This window comes from Oryzias latipes, chromosome 4 (assembly GCF_002234675.1).
Source record: "Oryzias latipes chromosome 4, ASM223467v1".
In the NCBI taxonomy this organism is placed as follows: Eukaryota; Metazoa; Chordata; class Actinopteri; order Beloniformes; family Adrianichthyidae; genus Oryzias; species Oryzias latipes.
This window is the reverse complement of record NC_019862.2, coordinates 3,232,503-3,251,716: the sequence shown is the minus strand read 5'-3', so window position 1 is coordinate 3,251,716 and position 19,214 is coordinate 3,232,503. Positions and strand designations below refer to the sequence as shown.

General features: G+C 42.3%; 4 protein-coding genes across 12 annotated transcripts; 2 read left to right on the top strand and 2 right to left on the bottom strand.

Annotated features, from left to right (window-relative positions):
• Window positions 1–1,816: 1,816 nt before the first annotated feature.
• On the bottom strand, window positions 1,817–6,166 carry pigx (phosphatidylinositol glycan anchor biosynthesis class X). Of its 3 annotated transcripts, none has more exons than XM_023953977.1 (6): window positions 6,054–6,166; window positions 5,203–5,287; window positions 4,991–5,126; window positions 4,656–4,869; window positions 2,118–2,221; window positions 1,817–2,026 (listed from the first exon to the last, which is right to left on the bottom strand). In XM_023953977.1, exons 1-6 carry the CDS (start codon window positions 6,058–6,060, stop codon window positions 1,889–1,891), a joined length of 684 nt encoding a protein of 227 aa, XP_023809745.1. In that variant the 5' UTR covers window positions 6,061–6,166; the 3' UTR covers window positions 1,817–1,888. The 3 variants fall into 3 exon arrangements, with proteins under 3 accessions (XP_023809745.1, XP_023809743.1, XP_023809744.1); XM_023953975.1 differs by lacking the exon at window positions 6,054–6,166 and adding an exon at window positions 5,514–5,656; XM_023953976.1 differs by lacking the exon at window positions 6,054–6,166 and adding an exon at window positions 5,361–5,497.
• Window positions 5,909–7,470, top strand: cep19 (centrosomal protein 19). The gene is made up of 2 exons (XM_023953978.1): window positions 5,909–6,140; window positions 6,859–7,470. Exons 1-2 carry the CDS (start codon window positions 6,011–6,013, stop codon window positions 7,200–7,202), a joined length of 474 nt encoding a protein of 157 aa, XP_023809746.1. The 5' UTR covers window positions 5,909–6,010; the 3' UTR covers window positions 7,203–7,470.
• On the bottom strand, window positions 7,423–13,944 carry ing5 (inhibitor of growth family member 5). 2 transcript variants are annotated; one of them, XM_011473730.3, is made up of 8 exons: window positions 13,580–13,944; window positions 11,247–11,318; window positions 10,912–11,078; window positions 10,701–10,812; window positions 10,527–10,626; window positions 10,288–10,423; window positions 10,150–10,211; window positions 7,423–8,459 (listed from the first exon to the last, which is right to left on the bottom strand). In XM_011473730.3, the coding sequence occupies exons 1-8, from the start codon at window positions 13,614–13,616 to the stop codon at window positions 8,420–8,422; spliced, it is 726 nt and encodes a 241-aa protein (XP_011472032.1). In that variant the 5' UTR covers window positions 13,617–13,944; the 3' UTR covers window positions 7,423–8,419. The 2 variants fall into 2 exon arrangements, with proteins under 2 accessions (XP_011472032.1, XP_020558598.1); XM_020702939.2 differs by having other exon boundaries at window positions 10,527–10,623.
• Window positions 13,250–18,870, top strand: plekhb2 (pleckstrin homology domain containing B2). 6 transcript variants are annotated; one of them, XM_020702937.1, is made up of 9 exons: window positions 13,250–13,438; window positions 13,510–13,586; window positions 14,401–14,437; window positions 14,846–14,998; window positions 15,094–15,196; window positions 15,296–15,335; window positions 15,542–15,625; window positions 17,695–17,809; window positions 17,892–18,870. In XM_020702937.1, exons 3-9 carry the CDS (start codon window positions 14,401–14,403, stop codon window positions 18,014–18,016), a joined length of 657 nt encoding a protein of 218 aa, XP_020558596.1. In that variant the 5' UTR covers window positions 13,250–13,438; window positions 13,510–13,586; the 3' UTR covers window positions 18,017–18,870. The 6 variants fall into 6 exon arrangements, with proteins under 6 accessions (XP_020558596.1, XP_020558597.1, XP_004067660.1 ...); XM_020702938.2 differs by lacking the exon at window positions 13,250–13,438 and having other exon boundaries at window positions 13,499–13,586; XM_004067612.3 differs by lacking the exons at window positions 13,250–13,438; window positions 13,510–13,586 and adding an exon at window positions 13,969–14,046.
• Window positions 18,871–19,214: the final 344 nt, after the last annotated feature.

Below are 19,214 nucleotides of genomic sequence, written 5' to 3'. Positions count from 1 at the left end.
TGTGAAAGAATGTTCTGTTCTCAGGAGCTCAGTGAATTCCAGTGTGGAACTGTCATTGGATGTCACCTGTTCAACAATTCCTTTGGTGAAATTTCCTCCTAAATATTCCACAGTAAACTGTCAGCTCTGTCAGAACAACATGGAAGAGTTTGGGAACAACAGCAACTCAGACATGAAATGGTAAACTGATGGAGAGGCATCAGAGGATGCTGAAGCTCATGGTACAAAGGGGTTGCCAACTTTCTGCACAGTCAGTTGCTACAGAGCTCCTAACATCATGTGGCCTTCAGATTAGCTCAAACACAGCATGCAGAGAGCTTTCTGGAATGGGTTTCCATGTCAGAGCAGCTGCATCCAAGCCACACATCACCAAGTGTGTGGCTTGGAGTGTTGATGCAGTGGTGTAAAGCACGCCACCACTGGACTCTAGAGCAGTGGAGACACCTTCTCTGGAGTGATGAATCACACTTTTCCATCTGGTAAACTGATGGACCAGTCTGGGTTTGGAGGTTGCCAGGACAACGGTACATCTGGGACTGCATTGTGCTGAGTGTGAAATTTGGTGGAGGAGGAATTATGGTGTGGGGTTGTTCTTCAGGACTTGGACTTGGTCCCTTAGTTCCAGTGAAAGGAACTTTGGATGCTTCAAGATACCAAAACATTTTGGACAATTCCATGCTCCCAACCTTGTGGGAACACTTTGGAGCGGCCCCTTCCTCTTCCAGCATGACTGTACACCAGAGCACAAAGCAAGGTCCATGAAGACATGGAGGACAGAGTCTGGTGTGGATGAACTGGACTGGTCTGCACAGAGTCCTGACCTGAAGCCCACAGAACACCTTTGGGATGAATTAGAGCAGAGACTGAGATCCAGGCCTTCTCCACCAACATCAGTGTGTGACCTCATCAATGCTGTTTGGAAGAATGGTCACAAATTCCTAGAAACACTCCTCAACCTTGTGGACAGACTTCCTAGAAGAGTTGAAGCTGTAATAGCTGCAAAAGGTGGACCAGGATCATACTGAACTCTATGGGTTAGGAATGGATGGGACTTCAGGTGGCAGGAATAAGGCAGGTGAGAGAATACTTTTGGTAATATTGTGCACGTATCAATTTATCTAGATGGAAACATTTTGGGAATACTGTATAAGGATTCAAAATGTACATTTCTTAAAGTTTACATTACTAAACTAACCTCAAAAACAAATGACAGACAAAACAGTTACAAAAATAAACAGAAAATAAATGATCCCACTTTGTTCCTGGGATCTTTTTGAATGTTTTCTACATTTATAACCATCAGAGAATTGTCTGACTCCTGCACATAAACACATTTAATTTTAAAGGATCAATTTCAAGTAAAGTTGCATTCAAATAAGTAAATCTGTGGCATCAATGTTTTAGAACAGAGTACCCTTTAAAAATCCACACACACTTCTAAATCGCATAATCCATTTTCAAATTGCAAGCATGAAGTTGGAATGTAAAAGGTATTTTTTAAGTTGCAAATTGAATTGTCAATAGAGAAATGATCATAAGTTTGAATTCTGGGTGACAGGACTTCCATAGAAATACAGCCCAAATGTTAACATGAATGAGTGCTGATGCTCAAAACAGATGTACAATTAGTTGGATATCTTTTTTTCTTACAGATAAAGGCATTCATCAACATCCCGAGTTAAAAATCAAGGAAAAATATTAACAGTCTTGAAGAATGTCTTAAAAAAAAAGCATTTTTTTATTAATCATTAAGGCACGTGTATTTGTTAAACAGTTATTTCTGAGACCACTGACAAACAAAATCCTGGTATTTTCATATGTTTGGTCATAATATTGTTTATTAATTAACTTACAACACAAGATACAGTTTTACATGGAACCATGATAGTCATCTGAGTTGATGCTTCAGCATGGAGTGACACAAAACAACACAGCAGATAAGTGTAACTACAAGAGTCCCAGTGCTAATGAGCCTGACTGTAGATCCATCACCAACTGGAAGGTGTAAACTCATTGGGACGGAGTTCTGAAAGAGACGATGTGTATTCTGGATAAACGGCACAGAAACAAAGGGGTTCTGTAAAAAAGCCAAACGTTGGGAGCAATATTGTCCAAACCTTGTTTGGATTCTGGATTTTAACCCATGAACAGATGCTGGTATTGCTGGCAGTGCACGGAGCATCCAGGACAGTGTGTGGCTCCAACCTTTGGAATGGAGTGCCTAAATAGAAAAAAATGAAAACAAATGATACTGTCCAAAATTGTTTTATTTATTTTTTTACCATTTGACTTTTTAGCCACCATTTAACAACAAGGGGCTCAAGTCAGGGTCTGTTGTGCAGGTCCTAAGCCCGGATAAACACAGAAGGTTGTGTCAGGAAGCACATCAGACGTAAAATCTTTTTTAAACCAAATCTGCGAATCAGAACTATGATATCCATACTGGATCAGTCAAGTACCGGGTTAACATAACTGCCATCGGTGCTGTTCACCGACAGGGTGCTAGTGGAAATCGGACTACTGTTGGTTTAAGAAGAAGAAGAGGAAGGCGTGTTCGTAGGAATAGATGGAAGAGGAAAGTCCTTAGTGTTGGTTATATTAAATATCTCCTACTACAGAAGGATGAGTTTGAAGATGGAAATGGAAGGTGTGATGTTTAATGTTATTAGTGTGTAGGCCCCACAGGTGGGATGTGAGCTGGAGGAGAAGGAGAATTTCTAGTTGGACCTTGCTGAAGTGATGATGAGCATCCCTAGAAGTTAGAGTTGTTATTGGTGCAGACTTCAATGGACATGTTGGTGCAGGAAACTGAGGTGATGGGCAGACAGACTACATCTTGTGTAAACGGTGTAATCTGAAGGAGATCAGTGACTGCAAAGTTATGGTAGGTGAGAGTTTTTCCAGACAGCATAGAGGGTGGTGTGTAGGATGACTCTGGTGATGAAGAAGATAAAGAAAGAAAGCAAAAAGGCAGAGAAGAGGATAAACTGGTGGAAGCTGAAAAAGGAAGAATGATGCATGACTTTTAAGAAGCAGTTGAAACAGGCTCCGGGTGGTCAGGAGGTACTCCCAGGTGACTGGATAACTACAGCTAATGTGATCAGGGAGACAGGTAGGAGTGTACTTGGTATGTCATCAGGAAAGAACGTTAATAAGTGGTGAAACGGGGAGGTGCAGGAGTGTATACAGAGTAAGAGGCTAGCTAAGAGGAGGAAAGGCATGTGGTGCTGATGATATACGGGTGGAGGTATAGAAGTGTCTAGGAGAGATGAAACTTCAACAACATCTTAGGTGGTGAGAAGATGACTAAGGAATGGAGGAGAATTGTGATGATGCCCATTTTTAAGCATAAGGGGGTTCTGGCAACTACAGAGGAATTAAACTGATGAGCCACACAATGAAGTTATGGGAAAGAGTAGTTGAAACTAGACCAGTGGTTCTCAATTAGTGGGGCGCGCCGATGCAATGCCAGGGGGGGCGCGCGCTAGTGGTGGTTTTAGGCACAAGTAATACCGGCAATTGTCCGGGGCGCAAATTTGACGAGGCGTGGTGGTGACAGCGGCTCAGTGCTTGGAAAAAAATCTTCGTCACCATTGGTTTCCCATTTTATCTGTTATATCAGAGTTTGTAACAGCCTGAAACTGGTCGGAGTGTGTGAGAGTGATTTATTAAAAAAAAAAGTGGATAGTTGTAACCCTTGTTCTATCCTAGGCACTTTAACGTTGGGAGTTGGGTCATCTAGACCCACTAGACAGTGCTCTGAACCTTTTTTCTTCAATGATTTGTGATCTTCACTGGTGTCCATGGATTACATGAAATCTTTCCACCTTTATCCACCTTTGTCATGGTAGGGAGAACACGTCAATGGAAGGGTGGGGTCATCTAAGATAGCACAAGGGTTAAGCAACTAGGGTCAACAGTCCAGTGTAATGGAATGTGGAAAAGAAGTGAAGAAGTGAGTGCAGGCAGGTTAGAATGGGTGGAGAAAAGTGTCAGGTGTGATAGTTTCAGCTCAAATAAAAGGAAAGCTGTAGAATCAACACGCCATGTTGTTTAGCCTAGAGACAGTAGCACTGAGGAAAAGACATGAAGCAGAGCTGGAGGCAGCAGAGATGAAGATGCTGAGGTTCTCTTTGGGAGGGACCAGGATGGATCAGAAATGAGGACATCAGAGGGACAGCACATGATAGAAGTTTGGAGATAAAGACAGAGAGGCCAGGCTGAGATGCTTCAGACATGTCCAGAGGAGAGACAGTGAATGTATTGGTAGAATGATGCTGAGTCTGGAGCTGTAAGGGATCTAGAGGAATACCAAAGAGGAGGTTTATGGATGCAGTGAATGAAGACATGAAGGTATCTGGTGTTGGAGGAGAGAATGCAGAAGACAAAGTTAAATGGAGGAAATCGATTTGCTGTTGTGACCCCTGAAGGGCAAACCCGAAAGGAAAAGAAGGAAGAAGATCAACATTGAATTGTACCGTCAACTAAAGATTATGACATGAATCTAATTGCTGTTAAAATGAATTTTTGAACCCCTAATTAAAGCAGTTGAAGCAGCAAGGTGTAAAGAAAAAAAAATCAAAAACAAAGTCCTTTAAAAATGTCCTTCAACATTGTGAATTTTCTACGGCTTTACAGTAAACTTAGAATCTTACACTTTTTAGTCCACAGCAGGAGCTCAGGAAGTTCAATGTGAACAGGAGTAAAGGTTTTCCCATCAAAGGAGGGCTTGTGGTAGCGACCATGAATAGGAATTGTTACTTTTAGCGGATTGGGAGTTGGTCCGGCATGGGAGGGAAACACGTAGGTGGAAAACTCTGAAGTCCTGTGGGCTGGCTCTTCTAGGTCGATAGCGGTATTAAACAACATCTTTTAGTGATAGAGACAGAAACATGCACCTCAGTAAAACACAAAAAACACCATTTAACATTAATTTGGAGATTTTAAATTCTCAGTGTAAATTAAACTTGAGAGATCTTTTCGATTCAACCTGCCAGCCACGTTGATGACTCAGAGATGCAACTTGATATGGGTCCACATAGACGTCCCTGGGCCACCTGTAAACCAACAAAGCTCTGACATCCGCCGGAGTCTCACTGCCAAGCTCAACGGTGGTCACCACCTCCCTGCACAGCACAAAGAAAGGACTCACAACATTTGAAACACTTGTTTCACTGATTCTGAACACGTGTTTCCAAGCACCTGTGAAAGCCCTTATGGCTGAGCTCCACATACAACGAGGGTTGGAGGCCTTTCAGGAAAAAGCAGGGCTCCTGATCACCATTTCCTAATAATAAACAAAAACGACGTTTAAATTATTCTGTTCAGTTTTTTTTTCTGACTTAAGCTTGTTTAATAACCTTTCATATGCATGTTCCACATTCCAACTGAGATGTATTTAGTCAGAAATAGCATTACCAATTAAAATGTATGGTTGAGAGAACTTATCTGTACATGTATCATTATATCATTCACCACCGTGTTTTCGAGGCAGGACGTTTTACATTGCTTACCCTCTTTGAGCAAACAAACACACGGAGCTGAACAGAAAAAAAGATAAAAGCGTAAATAGTACATTAAAAACTCCAGTAAAATGAGCACTAAATAAAATACTGAATGTTCGTTTATTCGAATCAAGAAAGTGTTTCAGGAAGTGTTTTGTGAAGGACCCTTAGCAAGCTTAGGATGGCTACAATTGTGCCTGTCTAAAAACACGTTGGCTCGCGGTTTTCATCCGCATAATAAACAAAACAAAAACTTTGACATGGGATAACAAATATACACATATTTAACATAACCATTATTTATATATACAATTAATTTTAAAGAGTAAACATTGAGGAATTCTAAACAGGCGCAAGCGAAGTCCTTCGTGTTAGCAGTTGGTGGTAGGCTACCGAGCATCAACACTTCTACCTCTGTGCTGCTAGTTATGTTATTTAGCTAAGTCGCATCGCTGCGCTAGAAGTGTTTAAATGAAGACCAAATAAATACATTTGGGGCAAAGGAGATGCGTTTTGAGGCAAAGCGATGCGGCGTGCGGTTTAACCCACCGTCCATAGTTTTAGTTTATGTAAATACGGAGACCAAAAAGCTGCGGAAAAGAGTAATACCCATAAGAAACTTTACAAAGCTGTCAGGTAAAAAAGCAACAACATTATTTTGTGATTTTTATAAATTAACGAAACAGTGTGATAAAGAAAGTACGATGATCCGGCCTTAGTCTTTCTGTAGCCCAAACCATTGCAGTGATTTCTTTTGGGGTCCTGATTGTTGTCGTAAGCATGATGATGCTGAGGCCTCCTGACATCAGAGCCGTCTAATTCGGATGATAAAAAAGTAGAAAAAAGTATTAATTTGTTACTTCTCCTTTCCAAATTTTACATTCATAAGTGCAGAATAAAAAAACAACTCCCAACTTCACCATATTTAAGTTCGAGATGCTCCAGTTTTATGAATATATAAAAAAAATTAATACACCCAAAGCAAGTAACACTGAAATAATTTGTGCTTTTTTGTTTGATAGGTAATCCCCTCCTCTAAGAAAACTTTGTATTATAAATATTATTATTATCATTATTTTGTAATCCCCTTTTATATATTTTAAGATAATTTATTTTTCTATCAGCATATTCTATTTTGGATATATTTCTGATTATTTTATTATTATTATTTTTTTCTTCTTGAAATGATTCAATAAGTTTGGATTGATGACATTGACTATCACTGCTGATGCTCTTTCTGAGTCTTTGATGCTGGATTTTGTATGCTTATGCTTTGTTCAATAAAGTTGTAAAAAAAAAAAAAAAAAAAAAAACATCAGAGCCGTCTTCCTCACCGTGTCTCCTCTGACTCCAGACTGCTGCATGGCTGCAGAGCAGCTGAAGGAGCACCCTCGGCACAGGGACTACCTGGAGGCGGTCTCCCAGGGCCAACTAGAGAAGCTTCACATCCTCCTCCAGGATCACCTACGTGGTTTGAGCCTGAAGCACAGCCTCTCCACCTTCCACCTGGACCCGGACGAGGACCTCAACAAACTAGATGACAAGGAACTAGCTCGCAAAAAAGCTCAAATGGACAGAGAGTTTGAGAGAAATAGGAAGCACAAGGATGATCCAGGCTTTGTTTATGACCTGGAGGTGGATTTTGAAAAGGCCCCTCAGGAGAACTGTAGCTGGGATGAGTCAGATGACGGATTTTAAAGCTCCCCGCCAAGGAACACCAACTCCAAAATCACACTAAAATAAAATCTCCATAGGCCTCTACATCTTCCATTTAATCCAATGACTGTAAACCAGAACACGTCAGAAGAAATTATCTCAAGCTCCCTTCTTGTCAAAGTTACCACTGACCGAATGAAGGGAAGTGAATCAACAGCAGCGTCTTGAAATGCAACACAAATAAAGACTAAAAGGACCGAAATTGTGATTACCAGTGAAAATTTATTTGTTATAAAATACAGAGTTGAAGAAAATACATAAACTTTGGTTCAAACATTTGTGGCTTACAAAACATGATTTTCAGTCAAACATTAGGAAGAATCTAAACTTCTATTAAATAAAATCTGAATGTATAGTAGTATTTCAACAATAAAACAAATCTCTTTGGAAACATTTCTACAAAATATTGACTTGTATAAAATATATAGTTCCATGGAAGGTTGGACAGTGTTTCCCTTCCATCTCTATTGGCCCGACAGACTTTTCAATGGTTACGTGTTACAGCAAAGGTTCATGAACTACAGATCACACCCAGCCTGCAGGATCATACTTCTTCAGGGTACTTTCTTCAAAGTGCTTGAATACCTCATATTCAGGTGACCGGAGACACCCACAGTACCACAATACATTCAAAAATGTCGTAGGCGTTTTGACTTGGACACAGTCTGAGTTCTAACTTTGTGCTTGTCTTGGTGTGAGCGAATTGAAAAAGAACAGAAGTAGTACTTGTTTTAAGCACCACATTTAACTGCAGTGTAAATGTTAATCCAAAGGAGGTAGTAACAAAAAAAAAAAACATCATTCCTTTTTTTCCCCACTATTGCAGTTTAGATTAACATTGTTTAGATTTGACATTTTTCAGCAGGCATCGTCTTTCTGGTTAGAAAAAGCGTTTTTTCAGGAGCCGACACTTCAAGTATGCTTCAACCAGAATGTGGGATTTAAACTTTTTTAAGTCGAGTGGAAAGGTATACATACACAGCTTATTACTCACCAGATTGTATTCTAACCTCGCCCTGAGCACAGAAGGCGTTTACTTTAAAACCACTGTGGATATACCATGAAGCCAGTATGGGGAAGGAGATTGATCTGAATCAAGCCCAACAATCCTACCGTTCTCTTGGTAATTTGTAAGCACACGTGACTATGCTATGTTATTTCATAAAAGCAAAACATTTGAGCATTCCTGACAGTAACTTTTACTTTTTCTTCCGGTCTTGGGTGCACCTCGGACAAAACCTGCCATGTCAAAGGAAGACAGAGTTTAGACACCAGTCGATGAGATGAACATTCAAATGATCAATCAGTTATTTGTCCGTAAGGAGCAATGCAGCTTCCCCCTGACATACCAACAGTGTTCAGACCCCAAAACAAAATCAAAACTGTAGCTGTTAAAAAAAAAAAACATTCACAAACCGTCTTAGAAAGACTGAGACCAGCAGGTCAGGTTTTTGGGGATTTCTCTTTGAACCAGAGAGGATCAAGCATTCCCAAACTCTGGAACGCTCTGTCCTAACGCTTCATCCACCTGGCTGAGGCTTATGAAACATTCCTAACGTCTTGTCTGTTGCTGTGATTGTGGAACTAGATGTTATTGAGCTTTAACTATAGCTAGTTCACACTGAAAATGCTGGTTCCATAGGGAAACATGAGTATGATTGGGGTTGTTCTGTTCTTTTGCCGTTCGCACCAAACGCTTCAGAAACCTGTCACTCCTTCAATCATCCAGAGGTTTTGTTCCGTTTAAATGCAGGAGCTGAGCGGCAGATGGCTTTGTCATGCAAGCGTTCTGTTGGAAAAAGCCAGATTCCCTGGGAGAACTCCCACGCTTGAAACAGCTGGCTGGTAGCATGTAAAAAAAAAAGGGGGGGGGGGCGCCTTTATTGTGTTGGAGAAAGAGAGTCCCTTACCATTTAAACCTGGTTCCTTTATGATGGTGGGGGCATAAAGTGTTACTACTTCACACTAAAGACCCCACTCAAGTGTTTTTCAATCCAACATAATCATATGCCATCTGCTAAAAGGGCAGATCTCTAGCTGCGGTTACAGCCATCATGTAAACACGCTGTTCGGAATACTCAGTACTGATCAGACTCATTCGGATCAAAATTTCTTTCCGACTGAAATAGGTGGGTTATGCCGATTGTTGATCTGATCGTGCTGCATACAAACAGTTTATTGTGACCGTGATCGCTGTCTTTGGTCATGCGTAGACGGTATGGCGCTCTAGAGGAGTCTCTCAAAGAACTATCGCGATATATCTGCGAAACGATCTTTTCTAACACCCCTAGTGTTGCGGCTCCCTGTGCTTTCATTTCTGTGGGAAACTGATCCAAATGGCTCTTTGAGAGGTTCAGGTTGCTGAGCCCTGGTCTGAGCAGAGCAGCCGGACTTGTAGCTTCATGTTTGCGGACAGGGGAGGGCGCATTGTTACGGTGTGCGCTCTGGAGGAGGCTTTGGACCGCAGTCCGGACTCAGGAGAACCGTGTCTCCGAAATGCAGTCCAGTCCTGAGAAACCGTGTCACCAATCATGTGAATTCATGTTTACCGGCATGTTCAGAAATAATAAAGGCTGATTTTATTCCCACGTTTAGAAGATCCTCTCGCTCTACGCTGCAGCTTTGTTTGTTTACAACAGAACTCAATATTTATTCTTGTACAGTAGTTTCCGGTATTTTCTACAGTCCTGCACATGTCCATTTATTCTGACAAAAAGTGTGGCGTATGTAAACGTTTGTCATAATCAGATATAGTTATTCTGAGCCATGTACACAGTTCAGTTCTAATCCAATCTTTGATCCGATCAAAGACGTTTTGCACGTGGAACCACAGCGACTGTCTCAACTATCTGAGAACTCAGAAGATCATGAACCGACCACAGGGAAGTGGGTTAACTTGATTCTGAAGTGGTTAGACGGATCAACTCACCATTTTCCTTTTGGTTTAGTGGCGAGGTCAACGCAGGCAAAGTGGAACCACTCGATGGGACACTAACAAAAAGACAGGTTGAGATCAAGTGTGGGTAAATTTAAGGATAAAAGAAAATATACAAATAAAAAACCCTACATCTGGGTTGTCACATCCAATCATCTCTCCATATGAGACTTGGTGGCACAGGCAGTAGGTGGGTTCATTGGGATCGACTGGCATGTCCAGAACGTCTGACGGCTGCATTGGCAGGAGAGCGTCGCTCAAGTCTTGGCTGAAACATTCATGAAGGGAGGGGTGTGCCGAAAAACACAAAGATGAAAAGAGGAAAGTAAAAACCGTGAGAGCCCCCCGAGCTTTACAAAAACCAACATTACCTGATTTTCATCTTCTTCTTTTTGGGAGAGTCGTCGTCAGAACCTTTCTTTCCCCGTCCTCTGGATCCACGCTTGTCCCGCTGCCCCCGTGAGTCACCTTCTGAGTCAAACGTCACAAACAATAAGCCCCCCAATGCAAACTTTGGCCGAGAAGGTTCCAGCGGGAGGATTTACTTTTCAAGGTTCTGCTGTCGGTGCTGTCGTAGCCGGTCAGCTCCAGCTTCTCCTTCAGCTCGTTCTCAAAGCGGGCCAGGTCTGCATCCAGCCTGCGGATGTGTTTGTCCACCTTTAGAACAGAAGAAGACGTCTTTCAAACGGCTCTGTTCACAAGGCATGCTTGAGAGGAAAAAGGTGGCGTGTTGTCAGGCGTGTCATGAAGGCTCACCATTTCATACGTTTGCATGGCGAGCTGAACTTTGTCGTCACTGAACTCCTTGCACTTGCTGTAGGCGTTCTGAATCTTCTGTAGATGTTCCACTCTCTGCTCTGAAGCCAGGTTCTTCACGTTGGATATATATTCTTCTGCCAGTCTGTCAATCTCTCCTTTCTTTTCTGCAGAGGAGCAGAAATGTTTTGAGCCACAACGACGGACAACTCAAAGGAAAGCAGAAAAACCTCTATGTCTACCACAGATGATGGGTTTCAGTGAAGAAGCCATCATCTTCTAAAAGTTCCTTTTCTGTCGCCTTTGGCTAAAAGGTTAATGGATAAAACCCCTACCTTCAGTTCTGCTGTCCAGGTCCCGCATTAACGTGAAGTTCCTTTGCAGCTCACACGGCAGGTTCTCAATACCTGGAGAAGTAAACACAGGGAGACATGGGATCATGACGCTGGACAGACATTGGGTAGTTTCCCCTGGAGACATGCCTGTTCTGCCCCAGAACAGCCGGTCACCAAATATAACAGATAGTATCAAATAGGGCTGCACGATATGAGGAAAACCCGCAATATGGGATATTAGTGATCAATATTCGATGACGATATAACTTGCGATAAATGAACAAATAGCAAAACAACAAAAACGTTTCCATTTCACTGCAAAGTATAATTTAAATAAGGGTCAAAATACCTCAAATTATTCTCCAAATGACCTTCGTCTAATTAAGAGGGCAACATCTAACATGAAAGCTCCATCTGATTGGTCAACAACAGGAAGGGCTCCATCTGATTGGTCAAATGGATAAAGAGATTTATTCAATTCATTAAATAGTTCACGTTGCCATAAGATTGTTTTAGCACATTTAAGGTTTACCATTTATTGAAATTGTCGCTGACTTTTGCGATATGGATATTGCACAGCTTGAAATCACGATACATCGATAAATTTGCGATTAATTGGCATTTTCCACCAGGACTCAGGAAAACGAGTAAGAAATAAAGAAAGATCCGCCACCAAAAACATGTTTTCAAAGACATTTGAAGTTTCAAAGGGATGTATACATCAGTGTGTTATGGCTTCTCAAACAAGCTGTAGCTGAAAGACCACGCATAGAGGTTTATGTTGACGTCTGGATTCTCTTCTTTTATTGGTTAAGTGCTATAAATAAACCCATTATTTTCCTGTTTCTCTTTTTTTCTTTATCATAGTATCTTCTGACATTTTTGGCCGCTTATCTCCTTCTACAATTTTTCAGCTATTTTAACTATTCAGCTCTTTCAGCTTTTTCCAGTTATGACTTTTGGTCCTTCAAATCCTTGAACTTTTCCAGATATTCCATGATTTTTGCCTCCATTGAAATACATGGGGAATCCTGGGTGCAGAAACTTGTCTGGCATTTTTCACAAAAATATCTTTATTATTTTGCCGTTTTTACTTTACTTATGGTCAACTTTGAACATTTCTTTATTTAATTTTTTATTTTGTGCCCATTCTTACCCTTTTAGTTTCATTTTCATTAAGCAATATACGTTAAAACCTTGCATTTTCTTCTGGAAATGCAGCTCCTTCTGGCTTTCTCTAGTCTTGCTCTCTAGATCAGTGTTTTTCAACTTTTTTTGAGCCACGGGACACTTAAACCTTGACAAAAATCCCGCGGCACACCAGCATCCAAAAATAAAGAAAAGGGAGAAACTCTTAGTCTGTATTGATGTACAGTCCCTCCACAATCTCACATGCATTTCTGTGATAATTGTGGCAGAAAAAGCTGGAAGCTGCAGCTGTTTCTTCTAAAAGATGTAATAAAAGTTAAGTTAAAATATTTAAAAACTGTTTGATGCGTGTTCGTTGTGGTTTCAAGACGTCAAAGGCTACGTTCACACCACAGACTGAAACGACCCAATTCCGATTTTTTTGCCCCCCTGTGACCTGTATCTGATCTTTTCATGACAGTCTGGACGACGCAGATCCCATCTTTTCAAATGTGACCCAGGCCCCTTGGGTATGTGGTCCTGAATCTGAGACGTATCCGATCTTTTGAGCTGAAATCCTGGAGATGGTAAATGTTTTTAGATCAGTGAATGAGGGCAATTTCCCACGGCACACATGACCATCTCCCACGGCACACTGGTTAAAAAACGCTGCTCTAAGGATGTAGGTGGCCCCTGTTCCACATCATGGTCGTGCTCAGCATGGTGGGGCTGACAGGATGCACAGCGCTCTAGCGCCACCCAGCGTCAGCTGGAAGGGCTCGTCTGCAGGGCGTGGAGTCAGGGGGGCACCGGGCCTGCGCAGTAACCAAAAAGGCGGTTTGCACAGGCTGCACATCATGAAGTCCCGGCAGCAAACGGAAGCGCCTTCACGCGGGGTTGAAAAACAGTTCTTGAGTTAAAAATCCCTCAATAATAAAAATAGATAAATAAAAACGTGACTCCAATGGAAATACTAAACTAAAAGGGTTTCGTCTCAGTATATTTCTGCTCCGGCGTGAATCTGTGAAGCCATCACAAGTCAACCCAAGTGACGTCACAAACATGTACGTATAATCAGTTTAGGTGTGCTACTACCACACACTTTAGTCTTTACCGTCTGCTAAACTACCCGCAGCCACACGGCGACGAAAAAGACCGAAGAAGCCCGAACCAAAACTCCTCCAGGACCTTCTACGGATACTCACTGTCAAGGTAGTGCTCCAGGTATATAGCAGTAGCCATTGTTGACGGAGAGTTCGGCTCCCGCGCGCTCTTTAGCTTCCAAACTACTAGCCAAACCAAGCTACGCTAAGTTTGTTTTGTAACTCCGGGTCGCCCGTCGGTCCCTGTCGTTGTAGGACTTCCGCTCCGCCGCCGCTCAAACTTTTCTCTTCCCGTCTCGTCTCCAGAGCATTCGACTGATTGTAGTTAGACGGTATTTCCGCAGACAGTCGACCTGCGCTCCGCTCCAAACACCGGGAAACCGACCGAAGATCTGGCAGCTCCACCACCCCGCAGACCAAGCGAGACCTTCACATGCGCGTTCCCGCTCAGATTACCAGCACTTTCCAGCTCGGTCAGCTGGTGCGTTGCGTCATTCAAAACAAACGTCTCGGTGGGCGGGGCTCCTGCAGCCTCTCTGTCCGTCCGTCCGGTCCGGCTAACGGAACAGGCAGGTCCCTCCGTCCGCTCCAGAAGCTTCTCATCTCGTGCTGGTTGCAAATTATTTTTTGCCTTTTGACGAATTGTCGAGTCACACGCGCGGTTACGTACGTACGTCAACCATATAGCATCTATGACTGCTTGAGCCTCCAAACTGTTTTGTTGGTATTAAATTTACGCTGCGGCTAAAATGCGGCTTTGGGGAAATTTTTCTGCATCTAGTAGAATGTATGTAACATGTCAAAGCGGAAGTTGTAGCTACTGCTAACATATTTCAGGTCACATCGAGCCTTGTTGTCGATTTAGTCCGTTTTTGGGGTTCTGCTGAGTTTCACTTCCAGCATGTTTGGTTGTGTCTTCTCAGATGGCTGTGGTGAAGAGCGGTTGGCTTCACAGACAGAGTGAGTCACGCGCATGCGCGGCCTATGCAGGTCATCCCAAAGAGCAGCTAGACACATTGAGTCACCTATTTTGGAACTGAAATATTACAAAAAATGTTTTATACATTTCAACGTTGTTTTCAAATTTCAGATGAAAATTAATTTATTATATTTGGTAAGTTTGATATTCACAAATCTAAAGTTTCTAAAAATAATCCCTGTAACAACAAAAGAATTAGAATCTTATTAGAACAAAACAGTAATAATTAAATATTGCCCTGGAACATTTTTAATTTTTTGTGATGTATGTTTTGTAATGCATGTGCATCCTCATTGTTATTGTTCTGTATGTTTTGGACAATTAGTTATATTTAATTGTAATAAAAAAGAGGTTCAGATGCTGATGGAAGCTGCTTCTTTTCATCGCAGGTACTATCCTGCGCCGCTGGAAGAGAAACTGGTTTGACCTATGGGCTGACGGACGCCTGGTGTTCTACAATGATCAGCAGAGGCGGGACATGGAGGATGACATCCACATGAGAGTCAGCTGCATCAACATCCGCAACTCTGCTGCATGCCAGGGTGAATTTCAGCATCCGCGATACTGTGACAGTTGCTGACCCTTAAAGTTAAACGTTGAGTTTTTTTATTGTGGGCCTTCCTGCATTTCCTGTCAGATCTGACCCCCCCGGAGGGGAAGTCCCGTGATGCCTTGCTGCAGATAGTGTGCAGGGACGGGCGTGTCATCAGCCTGTGTGCTGACAGTGCAGATGATGCTCTGTAAGACTCTTTAGGTGTCACCTTTGATCAAATGTAGTTCTTGGGTTCTGTGGAGAAGCTTTTAGTGAGACTGACGTCTTTTCCTGCTTCTTAACACAGAGCATGGACCATGGCGCTTCAAGATGCCAGGATTAACATGGTAAGATTTTTCATCGTCTGATACGTTTAGACTCAAACTAAGCTTGATTTTTTTTTTTTTTTTTTATTTGATCTAAAAATGAACACGAAATCAGATGGGATCAAGTGGAACAGAAGCTTGTAGTTTAGACCTGTGAGCGTTTTCTGTCTGGCGTTTCTGACAGAGTTACGGTTTAAGGGAAACCTTTGTTGCTCTGACGTGTGTAGGTGGTTGCAGCCCCGCAGGTCGGCTTCACACAGGAAGTCATGGAATCGGCTCCTCCCCCCTACTCGGAATACGCCCATCCACAGGTAAAAGGAGGAAACCACATACATTTTTGTTTTAAATCTTTATTTATTGAAGAGACTAACTTGAGGTTTACAGTCTCACAGCCAAAATTACAATTAGAACGGGCACAGAAAAAGGTAAACAACAATCACAAAATAATAACAAAAAATACAAACCTAAAAGAAGGGGGATACATGGGCATTATAATGATCAATAACTTATCAAAAAGCTGTAAATTACATGTGATACTTTAGAGTTTCATAGCAAACCTTATTTTCCATGAAGTTTACAGATGAAAAATAAAAGCAAAGTTCTTTATGAAATGTGAAAAAATATAGTTTGATTTATAAGGAATTGACATTTGTGTACGGTAAACAGAATTTATCCAGGATAATGACAACATTTAAAATAATTTCTGTGGTTTTGTTTTCTAAAATAAACCCAAAAATGATGTCCTTCATAGAAAAATCTGTTAAACATGGAATCTTGGGGAAGAGCCAATAATGTATATCGTCCCAAAAGACATTAGAGTAAAAACATTCAAAGAATTGGTAAATGGCGAATATTTATATAGCGCTTTTCTACGTACAAGGCCCAAAGCGATTTACAGTCCCACACTCATTCACACACTGGTGGCGGCGCCGCTGCCAAACGCTGGCGCCAACCTACCCAGAGGCAAGGTGGGGTTCAGTGTCCTGCCCTAGGACACTTCCACACATGGTGTGCAAGGCGGGAATCAAACGTGCAATATTATGATCATGGGTCCACCGCCCTACCGCTGCACCGCGGCCGCCCACAATTGATGCTCAGTTGTTTCCATATCCTCATTACAAAAAGTCCAACAATTTTCAGGAATCCCAAACCGTTCTCTGAGCAATTCCTTGGAAGAGTAAATACCTGAAAAGGTTGTAAGTGGACTTCTTTGGCTTTAGGAGGAATGGGAAGTTTTAGGAAACCATGTAAATGGATAAAACAGACAAAACATTTGAAGGCAGGGGTGCGTTTTATTACAAAAACAGAAAGCAGTGACTGTCGTATGTCATGCTCTGCTGTAAACCATGGTCTGGGGGGAGCGGGGCATTTCTAAAGCCAGCTGGCTCCGTGACAAGCACGTGCCACGGAATACACTGCTGTGTTGGTGAGCTCGGATCCATTGGGCGGGAACTACGGAAGCAGGAAGAGACATGCGGGGCGGTCGGGGCTTCTATAAACACTCCAGTGGGCCGGAGTGGTCTTCTGCCGGGGACTTGACGTGCTCCGGGGCGCAAAGCGACTTTCTAATGACAGAATTTGTGCTCAGTGAATTTAATCACACATGTGCAGTGTGTTATGTTTCAGAGGATGTTTGATTGGCCGTTCTGCATGTCAATCAAGTCCTGTACTTCTCGGTGAGGATTTTGATGATTGACGGATTTTTTAGAAGTACTTTTTTTATTTTTTTGGTTATTTATCTTTGCTGACCTGCGATCTACCCTCATGTCCTTGAAGATCGACCCGGCGTAATGAGCACCCCTGCTTTAACCCTTGTGCTATCTTAGATGACTACACCCTTCCATTGACGTGTTCTCCCTACCATGACAAAGGTGGATAAAGGTGGAAAGATTTCATGTAATCCATGGACACCAGTGAAGATCACAAATCAAAAAAGGTTCAGAGCACTGTCTAGTGGGTCTAGATGACCCAACTCCCAATGTTAAAGTGCCTAGGATAGCACAAGGGTTAAGGACTAGGTACGGAAAAGAGACCATTTAAAGCTGGGATTGACTGCCACCTGCTGGTGAACTACTGCAGCGTTCAACGGCTCCTCGATGCATCATTTGTTCAGTCTTTCATTATTTTCACTTGAGTACAGACACTATTGTCTGTAAATCCTTTTTGGACAAACAACAATGGTGCGCATGAGTTCCAAGGTATTTAGAGAGAAACACAGAACACCTTAATGCCCTACATGAGTGTGGACCAGAAAAGGTAACAAAAACAAAAAACCACCTATGTGTAGATTAGAGGCAAACGGTTAAACGTCTTGATTGAATGCAGATGATCATCATTTTACTGATGCTGCTTCATGAATCTCTGCTCACTTCTTGTCCAGGTTTACGCTCCAGGCCCGTATGGAGATTATACGGCTCTTCCTCATAACGCCACACAGGTTGTGTACTCTGCTGAAGGGGCACCATACAGCCTTGCTTATCCATATCAGTACCAAGGTGAGTTTTTACACGGCATGCGTGCTACAGCTCCAGATGAGAGAGGGTGGCAGTAAGCCCGGTCCTTTGTGGTGTTTCCCAGGCGCTGCAGTGAACCATGTGGTCATTCGGGAGCGGCAGCGTGAGGACGCCGGAGACGTGGCTCTGGGCATGCTCGCCGGAGCAGCCACTGGCCTGGCTCTGGGATCCCTCTTCTCCGTCTTTTAAAGTTATTGCACATGCGTCCGCTCACTTTCATGAAGTCTGTGGGGGTACGTCTGAGAAGAGTGACAGGTGGAGGCATACGTCCTGAATACTAGAAGCACTTTGGCTGTGTGGCAACCTATTTGACGTGTCTTAACATGAACAGTCTTAACAAAAACATGACTGACTTCTAAAAGACAGGAAACACTCCTTATGTATGCACACTTTAGGTCCTCTCAAGCACATTTCTGTCACTGTCCTGGACAGTGGGCACAGTGGGTGTGTAGTCTGGATGGTTTTGTTTACTCCCATGCAGGTTTGTTGTGAATCTTCTCCTTGCTAACTGTTCATGGTGAATGCAGCCTTTAAAACCAACACGTACAACTTCACACAAATGCTACCTTTCACTATGGAGCCATCTGATAATGGTAAGGGTAAAAAGATTACCCTTACCATTAGATTTTCTGAGCGTGTGCATCCTTTGGTGCTTTCCTCTCATTAGCAGCTGTTGATTTGTTTTTGTTTAAAATAATGGTTTCTGCCGTTTAGATCCGTATGTTAGCGTGAACATCTTCTCAACCATGTTTCCTCATAAAGGCCTTCCATTTTTCACGTCAATTGAATTGTATTCATTTATTCTATTAGAAATGCAGTTTAGGCCCCAGGAACAGTGTTTCATATAGGGGTGCTTAAGGTTCATGATTGTGCATTAGCAATGCTAAAAGCTAATATTTGAGGTAAAAAAACATAGAGCTTTTCCTATGGCCTTTTGTTTTCAAAAGTGGATTAAAGTTAAACGGCGTTCTGCCTGGAGAACTCCTCCTGAGTCTGAAACGAGTTCATGAAATGTGTGATTAATAAAAATAGTAACAAACTTGTTTTTGTCTCATTTATCATCCCTGAAAGTTGTTCACGATGAGATTCACGAGCGTAGATGAAGAAGCTCTAATGTCAGAGCAGGTCTGTCCATTCAGCGGAAGCAATGAAGCATCCTTATTCCATGGTCTGGGTGAATACTGGATTCTGATTGGCTGCTGGGTGTGCATTAAAAAGTGATAATGCACACCTGCAAAAGAAGTCCCGCTCACATAGTTTAAATGTTCTGCGCTGGCTTCTGTAAAACAACCTTTTGCTTCATCGTCTGGACAACAACAAGAGATAAGAGGTGAACTTTCTCTCTGGACTGCTGCTTTAACGATCAGCATAGATATCAGTTTCCTTT

Bases quoted from the DNA above. Each gene is read 5' to 3' on its own strand.
- ing5 (XM_011473730.3), bottom strand. From the start codon at position 13,616: ATGGCTACTGCTATATACCTGGAGCACTACCTTGACA. The intron at 11,079-11,246 runs GTAGGGGTTTTA...GCTCCTCTGCAG, and splicing joins CCTGGACAGCAGAACTGAAG to AAAAGAAAGGAGAGATTGAC. The intron at 10,212-10,287 runs GTAGGGTTTTTT...TCTTTTTGTTAG, and splicing joins TTGGATGTGACAACCCAGAT to TGTCCCATCGAGTGGTTCCA.
- pigx (XM_023953975.1), bottom strand. From the start codon at position 5,577: ATGTACTATTTACGCTTTTATCTTTTTTTCTGTTCAGCTCCGTGTGTT. The intron at 5,127-5,202 runs GTGCTTGGAAAC...TGTGCTGTGCAG, and splicing joins AGCCATAAGGGCTTTCACAG to GGAGGTGGTGACCACCGTTG. The intron at 4,870-4,990 runs GTTGAATCGAAA...TATCACTAAAAG, and splicing joins GTCATCAACGTGGCTGGCAG to ATGTTGTTTAATACCGCTAT.
- cep19 (XM_023953978.1), top strand. From the start codon at position 6,011: ATGCGTTTTGAGGCAAAGCGATGCGGCGTGCGGTTTAACCCACCGTCC. The intron at 6,141-6,858 runs GTAAAAAAGCAA...CTCTGACTCCAG, and splicing joins AAACTTTACAAAGCTGTCAG to ACTGCTGCATGGCTGCAGAG.
- plekhb2 (XM_020702937.1), top strand. From the start codon at position 14,401: ATGGCTGTGGTGAAGAGCGGTTGGCTTCACAGACAGA. The intron at 15,626-17,694 runs GTAAAAGGAGGA...CTTCTTGTCCAG, and splicing joins CGGAATACGCCCATCCACAG to GTTTACGCTCCAGGCCCGTA. The intron at 17,810-17,891 runs GTGAGTTTTTAC...GGTGTTTCCCAG, and splicing joins TTATCCATATCAGTACCAAG to GCGCTGCAGTGAACCATGTG.